The sequence below is a fragment of the Stigmatopora argus genome, chromosome 19, assembly GCF_051989625.1.
Source record: "Stigmatopora argus isolate UIUO_Sarg chromosome 19, RoL_Sarg_1.0, whole genome shotgun sequence".
NCBI lineage: Eukaryota > Metazoa > Chordata > Actinopteri > Syngnathiformes > Syngnathidae > Stigmatopora > Stigmatopora argus.
In genome coordinates this window covers 8,080,049-8,100,491 of record NC_135405.1, presented here as the reverse complement: position 1 = coordinate 8,100,491, position 20,443 = coordinate 8,080,049, and the positions used below count along the sequence as shown (strand labels likewise).

At 39.3% G+C, this 20,443-nt stretch overlaps 1 protein-coding gene across 1 annotated transcript; it reads left to right on the top strand.

Annotated features, from left to right (window-relative positions):
• Positions 1-107: 107 nt before the first annotated feature.
• Positions 108-19,121, top strand: lpgat1 (lysophosphatidylglycerol acyltransferase 1). Its single transcript, XM_077586431.1, has 8 exons — positions 108-677; positions 1,709-1,961; positions 6,728-6,846; positions 7,036-7,131; positions 9,355-9,634; positions 12,277-12,403; positions 16,553-16,659; positions 17,102-19,121. Exons 1-8 carry the CDS (start codon positions 645-647, stop codon positions 17,251-17,253), a joined length of 1,167 nt encoding a protein of 388 aa, XP_077442557.1. The 5' UTR covers positions 108-644; the 3' UTR covers positions 17,254-19,121.
• The last annotated feature ends 1,322 nt before the right edge of the window (positions 19,122-20,443 follow it).

Here is a 20,443-nt window from a genome sequence, read left to right as displayed (position 1 = left end):
AACTTTAAAATGTATGAAATGAAAATGTTACGATTTAATCTTGAAACATTATGGTGGGTATTTATTTGTTGTTTATTGTGAAGGCGATTCATTTCCGTCTCCATCTACATATACACAGTAAACTCACAGCTGTGAGAATCCTGATTAAAAGCAGATAACGGGTCCGGCCAACCTGCAAGCATCGCTGTTTAGTCTATTTACATTCTCTTGTCTTTATCAATTGATGCTTGCCGTCGCGGCGCCGACGTCACGATTGGGGGTCCTCATGTTCTCAGAAGTGCAATTTTAACCCCGACAACCATGATGGGAATGATGCATCAATGGAATTATCCCGGTGTCTGACTGCGATGGAACCGACCGCGCTCAAGTGGAGCTCCTTGCTCGCAAGCTAGCGAGCTAGCTGGCTAACGTTGCCCGCCGGGATTCACTCGAGCAGCCCCGGATAACGACGCATGGATGGGTGTGATTTATCTTACTACACCGGGATTGTTGCGACGACACAAGGCAAATTGAGCCATGTCCCTCATTTTGATCCAAAACCGGACCGTATCTGCTCGAAAATGTGCTAACTTATTGGGTTAGGTTGTTCCTGCACATGACTGCGTTCGCCTGGCTTCAATACATTGTTTTTTTCTCCATCTTTAATGCTCCTTGGATGCTTCCGTGACATTAATTTGGTAAGTAACGAGATAAAGCACAATTATTTCAAATAGGGTCGATCTATATTTTTGGAAGTGATGTACAGATATAGTATATAGCGCATTGGATTTGCCTAGGCGCGTACGTTTTCATGACCAGTCAAGTACATGCGCGTTCCCTGATAAGCTTACAAGGCGAGTATTCGCATGCATTTTACACGATCGTAAGTAAGGCGTTTTGCTAGAAAATGCATGCTTAAATCAGACCACGTTGTGCTTTTCATACATTACAGTGCCGCCAAGGCAAGCTAGCTTGAAGAAACAAGCGGACGCAGTTTTCAGTCATTCTCAGCCAGAATGGCTTCACTCCCAATTGGTCATTACTACGGAAGTTTATCCATCACTGTCACGGAAAAAGTGTTACAGTTTCACGCAATTGCCCTAAAATAGTCTAAATTACGTTAAATGTTTATCATTAAAATTTCATCCGATTATTTGATGAATCAAAAAAAAATGATTCATAGATTCTCCAGAGTGCCAGTGTCAGATATGATTCGGTGTAAATGTGCCGGCTTGAGACATGGTTAAATAGTACGTTTTAGAGCACCTCCCACCTGGGTTGGCAACTGTTATCAGTTTATGACTATGCATTCTTTAGAAAAATGATTTTGAATTTTATTGGGTCCACTCGACTCCTGAAGAAAGGACGCATTCTCATATTGTGGCAGTTTCAAACTTCCATGCTATTTATCAAATTGAATCTACCGAAATTGCCTGTTGGATGTGGGTGGCCTGCTAACCCGGAGTTTGGCACGTAAGATCTTCAGGTAGCCTTGTTTCTTGTTCATCAACTGGAGTGGCTAAAAAAAACTGTATTATAATGTGATAGGTCTTTAAGACCAAATAGAAAAATAAAAATAATTTGGCGGCAATATGATTGTAGGTTAGGTTAGAACTTTATTTCATCCCGTATTCAGATTTACAGTTCCTGTACTTTTGACTTCTCGTGTAAGTAGTGCTTTGTACTTGTGCAAACTTATAAAGATATCACACATCTCTTCTGTTTCCAGACGGTGTGGATCACGATGGCCCAGCTGTTGGACGGGGCCGGCAAACTGGGCTGGACTCTGCTCAAAGCTGTGTTCCGTTTCGTGTTTATGTTCATCAACAACTGTGTAGCCATCCCGTCCTACTGCCTATACCTGCTCGTGCTGCAGCCCTTGAGAATATGGCACAGCTCAACATTCTGGCACCTTGAGGGAGTCATGTTTAAATGGCTGCTGGCCATGGTGTCGTCGTGGGGCTGGCTTGCAGGCTACACAGGTAAATTGCTTAGATTCTCATTCAAATGTTACTACCATGCCAATAAGCTTCCCGGCCATAGGAACTCTTCATTTCATCAATCCTTTTCTACTGTGAGAGGAAATCACAAGGGTCAGTCTGTATTATTTCCCACATTTACTGGGTCGACGGTAAGTGATTCATGCAGTCAGTGGTGTTTGGTTGCACGGTGGTGGTGGTGGTGGGCAAAATGCTTACTAATTGTAACTGTTGTTCATAGGGTGTAACAAGGTGTACTAATCAATAATGCAAACGTGTTATCCAGTAGAACATTGAGCATTGTCTTATGTAACATTTGTAGTACATGCAATTTGTCAAGCAGTGGATGATAAACAGCAGAAGGTCACAGTCCACATTTGGAGGGCACACCTAGTGTATTTAAAAAAAAAAGTGATATATGTACACCATTGTAATTTGAAGACAAATTTACTATTGGTATTAATTACTACACAGTATAGTACAATGCCACCTCCAATGTCAAACACAATGAAGTAGAACATGAGTGAAACTCTCAATTTCTTTAGGTCTGAATTTATAAGGGGCTATGCTCCAAATTCATTTTGTAGATCTTTTAACAATATAAAACAAAACTACTTAACTTATGGTTGCCGCTGTTTAAGTGGAGACGATTTGACACAACTGCATACATTTTGACGTTCAAACGGTCTCAAAAGTACAGATTAAAGTCGAAACACAAAAAGGCAACTTCTCTATCGTTAATCTTGCACAATAAATTGTGTACTATCTTATCTCTCACTATAGGTGAAGAAAGTACATGTGATTTGCACATCTTTCACTATAGGTGAAGTAAGTACATGTGATCTGCACAGGGAAGATTACTGCGTTTGTCCTGGTGTTGAGTCTCTTTATACAATGCCATTATATATTTCATGGAAATTATTGAGGTTTGCTCAATAAAATTGAAATGTAGTCATAGTGTAATAAGGACCTTCACCAGCGATATGTAATAATGCCATACATTACAATAGGAAATGTGTGGTTTCACAAAAAAAGAACAAAAACTGCTAGTCATTTAGGTCTGTTACATACTTGAAGTTCAACGTGATTGGTACACCATAAAATCCTCATGCAGTTTGACTGTCAAACCTACATCTTTTGTGTGACATTTTGGGAATATTTTGCTAAAATGATCTAGGCATGTTTACCTTATTAAGTCACCAGTAATCCCTATAGTATAAAGTACAGTGCATCACATTAGACACATTTCAATAAAGGAGGGAATTGTTTTCCAGACATTTGCAGGGTTGTGAATTAGACTGTTTAGTTTTGCACTGTAGAAATTAGGTTAGATTCAGATGGGTGTTGATTTCAGTCATCAAATATCATGTCTATGTCTGGTCAGTGGAAAGGTTTAGTCTTTTGCAAACAGTGTTACTTATAAAGATCCGTTCGAAAAAATGTTGATTCTACGTTTGTGCAAGGAGCAGCCAAAGAGGTAAACATTGCTCTTCACGCCCTGCAAACATAGTTGTCAGAGAAGTGGATGTCCTAGTTGGTAAAAACATTCAAATGAAATGAATGTTTAGTCAGGGCCCAGAAACTACATTTTGACTTATTCTACAGACTTTTTTAAAAACTGTTTGTAGTAGGCTTAATTGCCTCTATCTGAGTCATTAGCCCTATTATTGATAAAGCAGAAAAGCCTCTTTAGTCTTACTGGGGTGCCCCACGCGTGCGATGAGTTTAGTCACAGTACATATTACAGTATAATACAATTATTGAGCAAAAGTACACATTTTACCTATACGTTTGAAAAATCTCCCAATAATTACATATACATGTACTCTATGAACATAAATGCCCCAAAAAATGATGTTTATTGAATTATTGATGACCTCTCAATTTTCTCTGTATTAATTACACTGACATGATTTCCCACAGCAAATGAACATGGTGTAGCACTGCAGTGGTTGGGAATAACTGTAGTAAAGGACATCATCTGTACCCTCAATCTGACCATTATGATAGATCACACTTCTACTGTGTGTCATATTCTATATACTTGCAGGGAGGCAAAGACAAACCTCTTCAAGCATGCTATGTTTGGCACGCACGATGATACGGATAATAGAGTTCACACTTAACCATATCAAAACACATAAGACTTTGCCAAATGTATCGTATTTGATGCATGAATTTTGAGCAATGTTATTATTTTTTTTCACCTGATGAAAATGGATGTATTATAAAAATATGCTACAAATTATATTTGAAATTGTATAGCCTTTGTTCCGGGGGACCATTAAAGGCACAAAGTTGAAAGAATTTATTTTTTTTCTCTAATATTTTGTAATTTGGGCTCTAAATGGGTTAAGTTACCACTCCACCATAGTTAGAGATGAGCTGGTCTGTACAGATTTGTTTTGTGATAGAATTCAAAGTATAGTTGTGTCACCTTTATAGTCTTCAAAAAAATAGTAACCATGAATAGGATCATCAACAGGGACATTGCACTTGGCCTGGCAAAAATGTGCGTGTGAACAAAACAACGTGGGTAAACTCGACCACTCGTCATTTGTTAATGCCTCTGTGCAGTCATGCAACACCCACACGCGTGTTGTCAGTTACTTGGCTCAGACCTATTCTTTGGACTGTGTGGGTGCATGCAGAACGTACTTGATTGATGCCGTTTTGCTCAGCTGATTGATAGATAAACACAATACTGGTAGTGTAGTATACTGTACCTGTGTATAGAGGACTGTTTAGGAACTCTATTTTTAACACCCTTTTATGAACTCATGGGTTGGCACATGAAAACCATCAATATGAACACTTTTAAAGTGATGTCGGTAGTGGTCCCTAAGAAAAAAAACAGCCAGTGCACCATTTAAGTTTCTGTAAAAGGGAAGGTTGATTTTATTACTACTAGATTTGAGGCTCCAATGATTTGAATATCAATGACAGTTCGGTCCTCTTTTCCTGGCTAGCCCAGATGTGTTACAATTAGGGTGGCAAAGGATTAATTATAAGGGTCAGTGGCCAAATTCTTATTTGCCTCTAGAGAGGGAGGAATGACAGCATGTGTAGGTTTAACTGACCACCACTACTGGATTTGAAATTGTGCCTGTAGCATGGTTGTCACCCTGCTACACTAACTGTGTCATCTCTCAAAGACAATTTCCCTAATGTATTCTATCTGACAGATGACCCATCTCTGTGATATCGTTAATGCTCGTCTCCGGCGACAATGGGGACATCAGCGAGCGGGGGGAGCACGCTCCTTATGAATTGACGTCCCCTTCACGCCATACACACACATCCTAACGCCGGGTGTCACAAGTGTGTCCTTTATTTCCTCAAGGGAGAGCTCAATTTCATTTTCTCAGAAGAATTCAAAAAGCACAAAATGGAAACTGTTCCCCATCCCATTTTTAAATTACGTGTTAACCACGCAGTCACTTGAACCCCCAAGACACAATTTCCATGTTTCTTTGACTGGTATCTATAAATTGTTATGGTTAGAACAGCATTTTTCCTATTCATAATATATATATAGTCACTACTCACTGTTTTTACGAGCAAATGGTTTGCAAAAGCCTGGCTGCTGCAACTCTTGCATCACACAACTTGAGTTGACCCTCCCATGACTGGGGATTCCCTGCACATGACTGCAGCTCAGCTGAATCATTTCACTCTGTGCTTTTAGTAGATCTTTGTGTTTCTCCTTTAATATGCAGACCTGCTGAAGTGTACTTTAAATTTCAAATGCCTTCTCGTGGTCTTCGTCAGACACGAACCCAACTCCCTTTTGATTAAGCTCCTTTGTGTATGTTAACAATCACACACTGGCAATTTGCTTGTAAAAAGCTGTATGTTTTGAATAGATGCTGGACAATTTGAATCAGGAAAAGAGTACCAAAGCCCACTTCAGATTTACTCCCATACTGCTGATTTGTGCTAGTTATTGTCATGTTGAAAGAGCAGTGTCTGTCACAAGAAAGCACTGTTGCAAGTTAATGATGGTTGCGTTTTGTTCTTTTGGTAGCTAAGGCTCTGTGTAGTGTATCATTTGGCCTAAAGGAAAGAACCTTGCAACGATATTTTTCTTATTATTATTTTTATGACTCTGAAAACAAGATGAGGTGCTGATTCTGTATTCTGCTTTAATTGAGTATCCAGTGTGGTAAAGTCTTAATACATTGTTTTACACTTTTGGACCACACTTTGTAGTTGTTGTAAATTTTTAATAAATAGAAACTTAATTTTACATTTTCAATTAATGAAAACCAGTAGATTAACCTTAACTAAATAGAGCACATCCAATACAACTTTGGTAAACGTCTCGGCAATGTTAAAAAAAAGAAAAAACAACTTTCAGTCAAATGATTTGTTTCCTCACTTTAATCTGTGATTGCGTCATGTCCTCAAACATTTCCTTGTTGACATGAACATTTCAATTGCATTATGCAAGCTTAAGCAATATTACAGTAAAAGAATGATACATCATTTCTTGGAACATGAATCTAGAAATGTGGTTAAGATCTTTGGAACAATGATACACATTTAAAAATTGCAGCTGAAAACATAAATAGAAAAATGCGTTTCCAAGATGTTTGTGGGCAAAAAGAAGTAGAATTGCCTCAAGACCATGAATATAATTCAGTAATTACCAGCAAGCTAATGGATTGCGATCAATATAAAGAGTTGCATTTTATATTTGAAACAGAGTCCATTTGTCACATAAAAAGAAAATCAAATAAACAGTTTGTATCTCATTTGTTTTGCAGTAACGGAGTGGGGTGATGATGTGCGGCCCATCTCTGAAGATGAAGCCATGGTCATTGTCAATCATCAATCCACGGGAGACGTGTGCACCCTCATGATGTGCCTGCAAGACAAGGGCATGGTAAATAGACGCGCACTCAAATATAACCCTAAAAATATTATCTTTATAGCCTAAATACACAGTTTTTCCTAAGAACACTGTTTTATCATGACGTTCATGGTTTCATTTAATGTCAAAGAAAATCACATCAAAAATTGTGACAAAATATTTTTTCCTGTTCCCTTTCACTGATTTCTTTTTTTTTTCCAGGTGGTACAAAAAATGATGTGGCTGATGGACCATGTGTTCAAATATACAAACTTTGGACTAGTGTCTCTTATACACGGTGACTTCTTCATAAGACAGGTAAGTTCTAATAGCACTGTGTTATACATTAGGTAGGTTTGTTATAATCAGTCCTCGTTGTTTACCCTACGAACACCGATTAACACCCTTGTCGTTGCTTTTCGTTCCTCTTATTAAGGATTTAACTCTCCTCCAGCGAAGACTTTTTCTCACCTGCCTACAGGCCAATTGTCCCAGAAGGCCTGAAGATTAAAAACATAGCCCATAAAACCATTACCAAACTTCTTTTAACCTCCCGTCTGCTGTGAGTTAGTATTTTTTTATCACACTCCACAAAAGTATAGTCACCACCCATCTGCTAGCCCCAGCTGGAATGTTTGCACGGATAGGCTTCTGAGGTCTGTGGCGTCCTCTGCGAAGGTCAGCCACTGTCGACAGTAATGCGTGGAGTCTACAGTAGTGGGTTGCTCAGCCCTGCTAGGTCAGACTAACCCTTTGTTGTGGTGGCATTGAAACCGAGCAGGTCACTTTGACCAGCTAACACGCAGGCACCCACTGGAAATATACAGCAATGTAGTACACCATCTGCACTGAATTCTTTGGAGTATCACACGTCTTTTAAGGCTTTGTTGATTGATTTTCTGGCTACATCAGGTTTTATTTATTCATTTGACCGTTAGAGCAGTGACTTGCAAAAATCCCCTGCAAAGCCCTGTGACAAGGCTGAAGCACCCTGTGCCCACTACTACAGGAAAGCCTGACTGGGCTTGCTCATTTCAGCAATCGCTTATGGCATCCTGGTGTGCATTGTTGACATCTTTCCTCAAATACCTCACACAGCAAGGCAGGCATCTGCTGCCCATGGGGTATGACTGACTTGTCTCTCCACCATGTGCAGAGCAGCAATGGCTGCATACTTGCACATGGGATAGGATCCTATTTTAAACACTTGCATAGTGGTAATGAATGTCACATACTGGACACTGGGTTTGCTTTGATATCCCAGTGCTTAAAACTTTTTAAATATCATTAACCTTCTTTCTGAAAATAGCTTTCATTTTGAGATAAAAACTGAACTTCTGCTAAGAATCACAAAGTATTCTTTATTTTGAAATGTACATTTAGGTATAACTTATTCACTGATACATTGTTATAAGCAAGCAAGTCAATTTTCAAAATTTAAATTGTAAAATGTTGTATAACATATAAGCCGCACGCCCACTGGGTTTTTGTCAGTGTCACCTAATGCTGAACAGTTTGTGGACTTTGTAGTTGCCCTAGCCTTGACACGTAAATGATGCAGTGATATCCTCCGTGAATGGTGTGCCAAGCAAGTTGATAAACCGACCGAAAGACTGTATGCTGATGCATTTATATTGGCCTTTGACCAAGTGAACTTTGCCGAAGAGCAATCCTTCTTCCTCTTCTCACTGCTAATGTCCTTAATGTCATTTTTCACATTAACGGTTTGACATTATTGCTGATGAAAGTGTTACACGGTAGTGCTGTCACTCTTTAGTAGTGTTTGCCTATTGGTATGCGCACAAAAATCTGTTTCATATGCGTGCATTCACTAACAAGCTTAATTCTGTCAATTACTCATAGTTTTTCCACTATTCACTGTGCAACTAAAGTGAAATTGATCATGATATATACTACTTTTAACTTTAGAAGGCCAATTTTTGTATGAATTCAAACCTGGGGAAAATACAGTTTAGGCCCATGAAATCAAACTATACACTCAATGGCCATTTTATTAGGTACACTTAACTCGTACTAGGTTGGAGCCCACTTTGCCTTTAAAACTTTAATCATTCAACAAGGTTCTAGAGAGTTTGGTCCATATTCACTTAAAATCTTTATACAGTTTTAGTACATTTGTTAGCTGTTCATCTGTGATGCAAATCTCCCTCTCACTCGCAACCCAAAGATGCTCTGTTGGATTGATATCTGGTTACCGTGAAGGCCATTTGAGTACAGTCCATGAAACCAGTTTTTTTTTTTCAACTCAATTGGTACAAAAGGGCAAAAGGGCCCCAAAACCTGTTGGAGCTGATTTTCTTAACTTTAGGTGCAAAATTCATTGTCAAATGGTGATGATTTGAGTAGCTTCAGATATCTGTCCATCAATGTCAACACAATTCTGGATCTATCCACTTGCCTTTGTCCATTGGTAAGTTTAATGGGGAAGCCAAATACTGTAAATATATGTATTTATGAACATAGATGAAATGACTACAGAAATCATTCTTGCATGTCAAGCCATATGTTTGTTGTTTTTAGGGTAAAGCCCACCGAGACAAGCAGCTGGTCTATCTGAAGGATCACCTTGACAAATATTACCATAGCCGCGACAGGAAATGGATAGTGCTGTTCCCCGAAGGAGGCTTTCTCCGCAAACGGAGGGAGACCAGCCAGACATTTGCCAAAAAGCATTCTTTACCCCACTTGACCCATGTCACGCTGCCTCGCCTTGGTGCCACTCAAGTCATCCTGAAAACTCTATCAGGCCAACACGAGAATGGAAGTGTGGGGAATGACAGCGGAACCCCCAACCAGACAGGTAACTGACACGGATACGTGCAGATAAAATACCACGCTGGAGATAAAATACCATGCTGGTTTTTATTTAGGATTGAGTTTGTGTAAACAGTTTTATTTGTTGGTTGTGCATGACGTTTTATCCGTCCTGTGAGAAGTATAGTGACACATACAGCAGTGCCAGAAATTACATCAAGGTCTCCGAAACCTTTGTGGTGATTTGCTATTCATTCTTTCTGTCAAGAAATCAGCCCAGGCAGCGGGAAAAATGACATGGAAGGTCGCTTCTGCAGTTAATCGTATTTTCTTTGGGTGGGGTGGGGTAGGTTGCATTTGTAGTTGAAAAGCATTTGCATTCTTGTGTTTTAATGTTATTTTAAAGGTGTGTTGTGTGGACATCAAAATGGGCAACCTTTAGTAAGTCTACCTCACAGTAGAGGCTCTGGATAAGCATTGTCCACCTTTCAACGAACATGCATGTCAGGGTCATTCAAGACTCACAATTAGAGGTCTCTCAATCAGTTAATTGTTAATGTGTCAATTTGATATCACCAAAAAAAAGAACTGTATACTCTTACGGGACTACATCTCAAGTGTCCCATATAAACAGTTCTTTCCAGCAGCACTTGGATCCAACATTGAAAACCCATGTAATCATAGTAGCCATGCATGAATTTAATATAAAACAGCCAAGAATAACTTTTACTAGAGATAAACCAATATATAGTAAATATTGTGACAGGCTCAGATATGTCTTCTACATGGAACAAGTTTGAAAATAAAAACATGTCCACAAAAATATCGTTGAACCGCAGTGACCCAAAAAAAGATGTATTTAATTATTGAGTTTCTTTGGGCCAGCATTGTTGAAACTGTGGCTCAGCTGTTAGCCCTTTAGGCCTGGCTGTTGATACAAACCACTGTCAGTTCATCTCTCTTTAGAAAGTAAGTGTCAAAACAAAGCCGATGTAGCGTTTAATTGGCTGCATGTGCTGTATGTGCACATCCTTGTTTTAGCTGATTTCTATGGAAAAGGCCAGCATGGTGGCCGTAGAAGCTTTGTCCTTCCACTTGAATCTAGCTAATGGCATTTAAACAAGCAATAAAAATATGCACATGCCCTGAAGAGTACTATGTCCCTATGTCCTCTGTGTCTCTCAGTTTGTGCAACCATCGTCTCACCCTGACCCTCCTTGATACTCTGAGAGGTGCCCACATTTTGCTGACTCACTTGGAGACAAATGGGCCACTGGCAGAAAATAGGATTTCATGTACATATGTGTGCCGCTGTGTAACAGCCATTCACTGACTCGTGTGCTTTAACACTGATAAGGCTGCTGTGTTGGAAAAAAGATAATGTGCACTCAGGCAAAGTTCATGGCATGCATCAGGTCTCGATAAACCAGATGACTCACGTGCATGCTTATGGCGAGTGTCATCTTCTGGCGTAGTGTAAATCCTACCAAGGTACCTTCCACTGCGTTAGTCTCCCTAGCAGTGTTTGCTGAAGGGCACACCTTTGTCGTTTATTACGTTCTGGCTTGTCACAGTAGCGACTCTTTGGCATAGAGCCTCATACTTTGGCTCGTTGCACACAGAAGACCGTGGCTGTCTCTTCAAGCACTAGGACAGAACTCGGAATCCAATTACCCATACTGTGATGTCTGTGGCCTTTCCAATCAATACAAAGAATGCCCGTCAAGTTACTTTATCTCTAACATAAATGAGCCTGCAACAATTGCCCTGGAGCTAAGTGAACAGAGGTTTGTATACAGCAAGTCCATAAATACCAGGTGTTTCAAAAAGAATTGACCATTTCCAGTTGTTGTTTTCTTCTTCTTTTTTAATACTACGCTGCTGTAATCGGACTCAATGAAATATTTCACACAACAAAATCAAAGTTACTGATAATGTTTTAACATTCGTATCTGTTGCAATGGTTAAACTATTTCACCAGTGTCTTATTTGTTCTCATTATTATTTTAACACCACACATTCCTTTGAACAAGTGAATAAACAGAAAGGAAAACGGCGACCAGACACTAGTACTATTCATGTTTCATTCCTTTGCGTCAACTGTCAAGACAGCTCTGCAACATGTTTTGGAATGCTTCTGTTTAGTCTGTGACATCAGAGGGGAACCTTGTTGCCACTGCCAAAAGTAAAGGAATATGCCCTGAAACAAAACCACCTGAACTCTGCCTAGTGAGATGCTGTTTTCTGTTTTTATCTCAATTATTTTTATTTACATTCGAACAGTTTGTGATGAATGGTGTTACACTCTTGAACAAACAGTGACATATTTTCTCTTTCAAACAGGTCATTCAGTATTCTTGGTGTGGTTTGTTTCTCTTACGTATTTGGACAGCCATTCAAACTTTCAAGCTTTTTTTTTCAAAACTAATATGGCATTTCCTTCTCAATCATACCGCATCTACACTGGATTCTCATCATAAAACAGATTTTACACAATCTAGTTATATATAATATTTATAGATTTATATATAAATAGAAATGAATGATAATGTTTTAATTAGGAGCACAAGTTAAGTTTAAGTGAGGACCTTACTACCATTTCATGTTATGTTGGCAGTTTCACAGCCAAACACTTTTTAAATGACCTCATAATCATCTTCAGATTCTTTGTGTCTTTCTCTATTCCAGGTAAAAAGCGCAAAGGCCTGCAGTGGGTGATAGACGTGACAATTGCTTATCCCAAAGCACGGCCCATGGACATCCAGACCTGGATTTTTGGATATAGGTCGGCGACAGTCACACACGTTCACTACAGGTAAGGCAAAAAGAAAAAATGAAACTTTGATACTCGTGGCACTGTCCTTTGTTTTTAACTTTTAATGAATAAGAAATTGAGAGTCTAACTACCAAAAGTTGGGGATTACAAAAAGGAAGATCACATCAACTTCCTTTCACATTTAGTAGGCTACCAATAAGTCATCAGACCACTTAATGCATTACTGTCTTCAGTCCTGTCACTTTGATGACCTTGTTTTCCATCCTGTAAAATCCATCCTGTTTATGTGGAAAGGAGTCGAGGGAACGTGTTGAATTTCAAGTTAACTGTAGCACCTCTTATGCTTTTGCCTTGTGTGTGTAGGGGGTATGTGTTTTAAACGTTGTTTTCCAGCAAATATGTTGTCGTTTGTAGCGAAAAAAAGAAAGAAAATATGTATTCTTTGTTGTTGGAAAAAGATACAAATGCTGCTATATTTTTACTTCACACTATGGAGTTAAGTGTAGATTGAGTGTGTGTAAAAAGGTGAGTGTTATTGTCCTCAAGGTCTCATTCTATAGTATCAATTCAATTAAGAATATGAACAAAGTGTACCATATTTAGCTGTATTGCATTGTATCCATGTGGTAGATTGAAGGAGATGCATTCAGGGTCAGGGGGCAGCTGGTAAGAGTCGGGTGGACCCACAGAATCCTGTGAACACATTAATGTGCCAGAGTATTATTGGACAAAGCAAAAAATGATTTCTGGACCTTGGCAATCTTATCCTTATCTAAAGTTTTTTTTCCACCAACTTCAACTAAAACTAAGGGAATAAGTGGCTCAGAGTCTGAGATTTTAGAAGTCCCACCACTATACACGAGACCCTCTCTCTAATCAGTCCACTTCCATTGCATGGTCAGCGGCTCCACAGACAGACAGAGTCACTCTACCAAGTAAGCGCCACAGCTGTTAAACCTGCATTAACACACACAGACACACACACACAGACACACACAATTCCAGCCATAGCAGTGATCATAAACTATTTAGACCCATGCTGGTACAGTTGCAGTGACAAGAGGATTAATGTGCCTGCTGATCAACTGAAGACAGTGGGGGAGTAAGTAGTATGATGCCCTTTACAGCACTATAAAAGTCTATATCATATCAAGTGTAAATACGTATTCACATTTGTCCAATAGTCAACAGCGCAGGTGAAAATAACATAGATAACTTCGATAAAATATTTAATACAGGAATTAATTAGGTCGTGCCACTGGCTGGATTGTTTTGCTGGTAAATATATATTTTTATATTTGAGAAGTCTGTTAACTTTTTTTTTGATGGGAGGATGGTATTAAGCTTTTATCATCAATAAAATGTAATGCAATCCTTTTCTTAAGGTTTAACAAAAAAAGGTCAAATATTAGATTTAAAGCAAAAGTAATGAATATTACAATTTGATGTGAACCATGTTTCATATTTTAGTGGTTCATTAAAATATAACATTTTTGAGTGGAGAAAAACTTGTTGCAATCATAAAACGCCTTAGGAAAGACCTCACTCACTGTCTGTTCTTAGTGTTTGCCCTGCCAAGTAAATCACCCACTTGCTGTGGGGGCTCCTTATTTTATGTATCCGAGCATGTGGGTTTAAACACATTTAGAGTAGGATTTGTCTTCCCATCATAAACATTGCACTCCTGTTAGAAGTGGGTGGAACATTTGTTCGTTTTTGACAAGCCTCCATTTTACAGCTTCCCTTATTACATTGTTACATCAACACTCTTTCGCCACAATTACAGAGTGCTTTAGTATATCAGTTACCTTCATGACTGGCAAGCATCAATGGATCATAATTAATGTTGTCTAGTGTAATCATTCAAGCATGGTTGTGGTGAGTCAAGGGCCTCGAATCCACCTGACCCAGCCTGATTCTTTCTACGTGAGAGGTTTTTCTCAGATATCAGATTACTCTGGCTGAGTCTCAAAACAGGCAGCTGAGCATTGTGTAATATTCTAAATGAATCTGTGCGCCGCACTTTTTTTTAATCCCTCTCGCTCCCTTTTCCTGTCTCTGATGCCAGGCATCACCCTTCTTTTGTCTTGTGCCCTTTCGCCATATAATCTCAGTTTCAAAGATACCTCAACCTTATGAATGTCACCAGGGAGAGTTGGGTGGGTGGACAGAGGCATAGCAAGGGCAGTGGTAGGTGTTGAAGAAGCTGGATTTTATGTAAAGGCTCCTTCTGTGTTCAATGCGTGCTGATTTTCTGAAAGCTGTTCTTTGAAAATAGCTGCAAGGTGATGTGATTTATAGACTTTGTCTTGCTGGGTCATCATATAGCTTAAAGCTGCTCACCTGGCTGTCTGTTTATGACGAGGCCCTGGTCGCACAAAAAATTGTTGAGGTTGCATTCAGAGTGCTTTTGAAGCGTCTTAATAAACACCACCACCGTGCTAGAGACTGAGCTGCTCTCTGTGGGGTTTATACCGTATGTTGAATACTACATTTCCCACGCGGATTGGCTTGTCTTTATTTCTCCTCCGATCAATACATTACCTATGAGTATGGTGAAGTCTTTTGTTGTTTGTTTTTCCCCTTTTCTATCCAAGCACAAAAGCATTCACTTTGTCTCTACCAAGTATAAAGATGGTCATGAGTCTAATGCCTAGAAGCAAATCATCAGAACTAAACACTGTAGGGAAAAGCACTTGATTTTTTTATCTCACCGCCATTAGAACACCTCATTAGCTATATGTTTCTGTCCTGGCACCTTGGTATATACTATGGTTTAGTTGGCAACGATTGAAGTGATGTAATCTGTGAGCTGAATATAACCTTTGAGTGACACGGCCTTACATTTGTATAGCAGCAGTTTTAGTTGCAAGGGTGCAGCCTACTCTAATTTGTGTGTTTGTAAAAGTATCTTGGTCAAAAACTTTTGCATTAATATCCTGCAACTTATATTTACAGCTCGTCCAACAAGTGTTTACGTAGCAAAAAGTTCATGACCACCTATGACAATGACTTTAAAGTTCTTTCCTCATGACCTCTCCATTGATAAGAGGCACCCAGCCTAGGTAGTCATTAACCTCATCCCCAGCATCACGTCAGAGACCACGGTACATTTGGTCCCAGTGACAAAGTGCTCTTGTTCCCTAGTTAAACACATTGGAGTACCTTAAGTTCGGTGTCAATGTGCTCTTGTGGCCAGAAAAAGGATCCGAATATGAACTTTGTCCCCATGATTGCTGCTCTGGTGGGATTTTGGCCTTTAATTGCAAACATAAGGGAGTGAGAAACTAATCTCTGTTCATCTTTATTTATTTCATTTTTACATTGTACCCCAAAACTTATCGTACAGGACAGCCCCTTTTCCTCTCAATTTCTCCACCATAGAGACTTGATACGAAACAGAGTCGATAAATAATGATTGCCTCTTTCCTGTAAAAGTTGGATAATTTGCTCAACATAGTGCAAATTGAATTAGCTTCCTAACCTAGTTGGGAAGGAAAGCAATATTTTGAGAGTAAGAAATATAAAGAAGCAGAATGGCAAAAAAAAAAATGATGACGAGTTACCGCTTATGATGATGGATGGTTCAGAAAATGAGATGAGATGAGACACAATCTTTGCTGTTTTATAAAGTGAAAACAATATTTCGTTTTCAAAAAATATTTCTTGAGAATAATGTTTAACGCTACATGTACAATTGTGACATGTCTAATAGGAATAAGATTGTTACATCTGGTTTATCTGCATTCAACAATAATTTTGCAGTAATTCCAGATGGCAATATTTTGAGTCAACAATTATAATTTACTCTTGACTCGACACAGGGCATAAATGGTTTGACCAATCAATAAATAATAACAAGGATCAATACCGTATCACCCATTGCCTTCGTCTTTCAGATCCTCAACACGGATGTCCTTTTTAGAGTGGCAGGTAAATGGAAAGGAATATTAAAGTAACGCTGAGTGCAAAGCAAAAGCTCTCTGAAGGGGGAGACTGTAACCTCTATTTGAAGGTGACCAGAGGGTTGTGTGTGTGTGTCTGTGTGTGCAGCCTACTGAGGACCCCGTGTGGCTAGATTTTCAATGCAAACGCATATTTAAATGTTTTTGACCTTTTTCATTTGTTGCTTATGCCCTAGTTCTAAACCAGATCTACACATAGTTTTTTATGTGTTTCTTTTGTCAGGATGTATCCTATCAAAGAGGTTCCTGTAGAGGAGCAGGCTCTGACGGACTGGCTATATCAGAGGTTTGTGGAGAAAGAAGACTTGCTGGCCCACTTCTATGACACAGGTTTGTTTAGTTTGTTGCACTCCGACTTCAGTAAGAAAATAAACATTAGGTACACTTACAGTCTTAAAAACACTGCACACAGAGCAAAACGGCCAAACACAACTTAACTGGACGTTGGCTTGAAGAAAATACAGGCAAAAACTCACATATACACTATTTGTAAGGCTTTGTGGCTGAAAATTAAGTGTTGGTTTATTAAATGTAATGTAATTAAACATAGCATTCTGCGACTGTGCGTTTTGGCAGTTTTGTGTGATTTTAGAAGTATATTTAGCCAACAAATGTTAAATGCAGAAGTAAAAATACTGTAGCAGAGAAAGAGAAACTAACTTCATCTTTTAGCTTTAGCAATTTTTTTCAAAGTTATTGAAAGCAGTTTATCCTCTTACCAATGTTAGACTGCATAAGTCATTGTCACATCACCTTGCATCCTTCTCAACAGGGGCGTTCCCACCTCCCGAAGGCCAGAAGGAAGCAGTTTCGCGGCAAATGACGCTGGATCCCGTGTGGCTGTGCATCATCCAGTTGATCGCTTTCGTCTCCGGCTACATGTGGTACAGCCTTTTGCGGCACCTCTACTGCGTTATGTTTTGAGTACGCGTCAACGCAAGCAGGAAAGAAGCCCCTCGGGATCCGCCGGTGTCGTGCGTTGGATGAATGTACATTTTCGAATAGTGCGGCGAGATTAGAGATGGGGGGCGAGGGACACAAAAAATAATGTATACGACGTGTAGAAAAACAGAAGTACAGCCCTGACACTACACATGATCTCTCACATCACAACTCTCATGTTGATGTTTACACATAGGCCGTCACGCAGTCATGCATTCAAGAGGCTCAGGACTAAGGACTGCTATAGTTTCACGGTGTGTGTATGGACATGTGAGAGAGTAGAAGCATCGAGTCCACCCGTTAGCCTTTTTCGGACGCACAGTGGACGTTTGGAGGCAGCTGTGTGGATGCTCTCTTCCCTTTTCCCCTAGGCCCACATTGCACTAAGGATCCAAACTGCTCCCTGTCCCAGGATTTATTCCTGAACGGTAGCTGCCTAAATATGTTTTTTGTTGTTGTTTTTTTTGTTGTTTTTTCCCCCTTTCAGCCTGCGCATCTCCACAACGACAGCCAGCACATTTGCTATTTTTTCATTGTCGTCCGGACCGTTTACACTAGCGAACCTGCGCTATGTCCTATGCCGTCATACTTGTGCATTCAAAAAGAAAATAAGACCGTTCACTTTGGCTTTAAAAAGTGTAGGCTTTGATAGAGTAAGATGAAGTGATAAAATGTGGGTGCCCCAGATCCCAACTCCTTTTTTTTAAATGAACCCCCGTCCTCCCCAGATTAATGTGCTTTGTGTTGTTACTGTGTGACGTCAAATGGTGGAGACAATTCATGAAACATAATTTCATTTTTAATGACAGAATATCCTCTGTACATAACAAACCTCAAAAAGCAATTGTCCGTCACCTACCTGTGAATAATTCAGATGTATTTTCTTTCTTTTTAAGAAGAAAATCATATTTTGTTTACTTCTTGCTGATACACTGTTGTTGTTTTTATTTTTATTTTCCGAAGCAGGAAATTCTTTGTAATGCCGCCCAAGCTTAGTATCATGCCAAACATGTTGCGTTGTGACGATGCACCGTTTTTGTTCAAAGCTTTGGTTGATACCTAAGGACAGGGTTTATTTAATCATTGTCAGCTCAACTCCTGAATTCAGTTTGTTGGGTACTACATGGACTACAAATCGATCCTACATTGTCATATTATGCACATAACACACATGATTTTTTATTTTTCATAGTGTGACACTCAACTACCCAAACAAAATAAACATCGACACAATTTTTGGAAAACCCTGCCAGATAAGATCACATTTACTTGTGATTCTGTTTTCCTAAGGAAAAAAAAGCATTTGGAATTGGAATAAATAGCTAGGAAGGGGTTGAGTTAAAATTAGGACAGGAGGCACACAAAGCAGGTATTTGCGTTTTGTTTTGAAATTAAGTGCTTCATTTATTTTTTGTTTTTGGCTTTTGGTTTTTAAAAAAATTCTGCTTAGATGTGCAGCATTTATCATTGCAATTTAAAAAAAAAATCTGCATTTTTCTTTTCGCCAGCCCCTCTTTCTGTTGTTTTCGGCAGAAATTGTACAAAAAAAATCAAGAAAATAAATTGCAAAAGAAGAAGCACTAACTTAGATGGTAAAACATTTAAAATCTGTGTCATTCTCTTGGTTTTATCAGCCTCTACCCCAGCACCAACTGTGTTTCCAAAGAAGGCAGAGAAAGTGATGTTTTCCTAAATGTGGTTTTAGGAGATACTAAACACAATAGGGTTGAAAACAAATGATACTAGAACTGTCTGTAAATTCCCATTTTGTACTTCTCCTTTAAATTCCTAGTTACACAGCCATTTTACAACACAAACTTGTGCTGGAATAAAACATCAAAGATCGTAAACCCTTTGTTTTGATTCTCCTTAATTAACTTCAACCAAGTCGAGCAATTTAAAACCAAGGAAAATTAATACTGTTCATTTTCCATACAAGTTACATAACATAGTGGTGTGGGTGAATGGTGGGATAATGAACATCAACTTTAATTTCAATTTCACTCCATTTTTTCTATTCTTTTTGATGGCGAGTAGGAATAACAAATTCTCTCAAGAGCATCCCAGGAGCTGGTGACATTTACAGACGCTCGATTGCAAGAAGCTTCATGCCTCAAGCAGTCATTGCAATTCAAAGGCTCATTCTGTAGAAATGACGCTGCCCAATGGACAATGTATTGGCACCAAAAAAAAATATATATATATAGTATATATTGCAGACTAAGTTGTCACCAGAGGAAAAAGGTCCACTCTGTGTTCTGCAGTTTGACTACTGAACCATTTCGTGGCCAAGGGCACCCAAGGTGCTCAATATCACGGTTTGGTGGATCCTCCAACTATGACGGAGAGCACTAAAACCTCATTTAACGTTCTCACAGGATTAACAAAGTAACCATCTATCTAGCCACTGTGTCAAAATGCCGCAGTGAAGAAGACGAGCAGAAAGAATGCTGCAGACACGCCAGCCTGCCTCCAGCCTTTATAGTGTCGGGAGAAGAGAATGGCTCGGTGTCATTAAAAACCTTAGGGTTGTTTTGGGTCTCATGTCGTTCCATTTTTTCTTATGTTCCACAGGTTTAGAAAAAAGGATAAACACCATTTGTTTCACGTGAAATGGCCATAGAACTGTGTTTAAAAAAAAACGATTATTGAGGGGGAAAATGAACTCAAGCACTTGTATTGATACAGTTCTGGAGTTTTTAGTTTGCATGTTTTTCCTATGGTGTTGTTTGTTTTGAGGGTGCGGTGGAACTCCTTTTACTTAATAACCAGCAGCAATTTGGCTGATGGATAACAATTCTTAAAAGAAAAGACTGTTTCATGTCAAACTACTGTTATTCCGCAAACAAAGACAAAGTGCTGTTCTGTCTATTTCGCACGATCTCCTCTCCTCCGTCAGTGTGACGTCTCAGTTTGATGTTATTTTTTTTAGCTGCTTGTTTTCTTGACCTGTAAATCTGTATTCACTCAGCTCCAACTATGGAATAAGATCCAATAGTCCTCCAGCTGTCTGCAGGAGTGACCTTTCCAGAGCCAGACTGTCAGATGAGGCCCTCAATGGTTTCCTCCCTGCTGTGTGAGGAGTGTCAGTTTTGGGCTGTTGCAATTCGCCACGGGGGGAGACTGGTGAATCATTTCTGTGTAAGTTTAGCGACAAAGTGATCTGACTGGG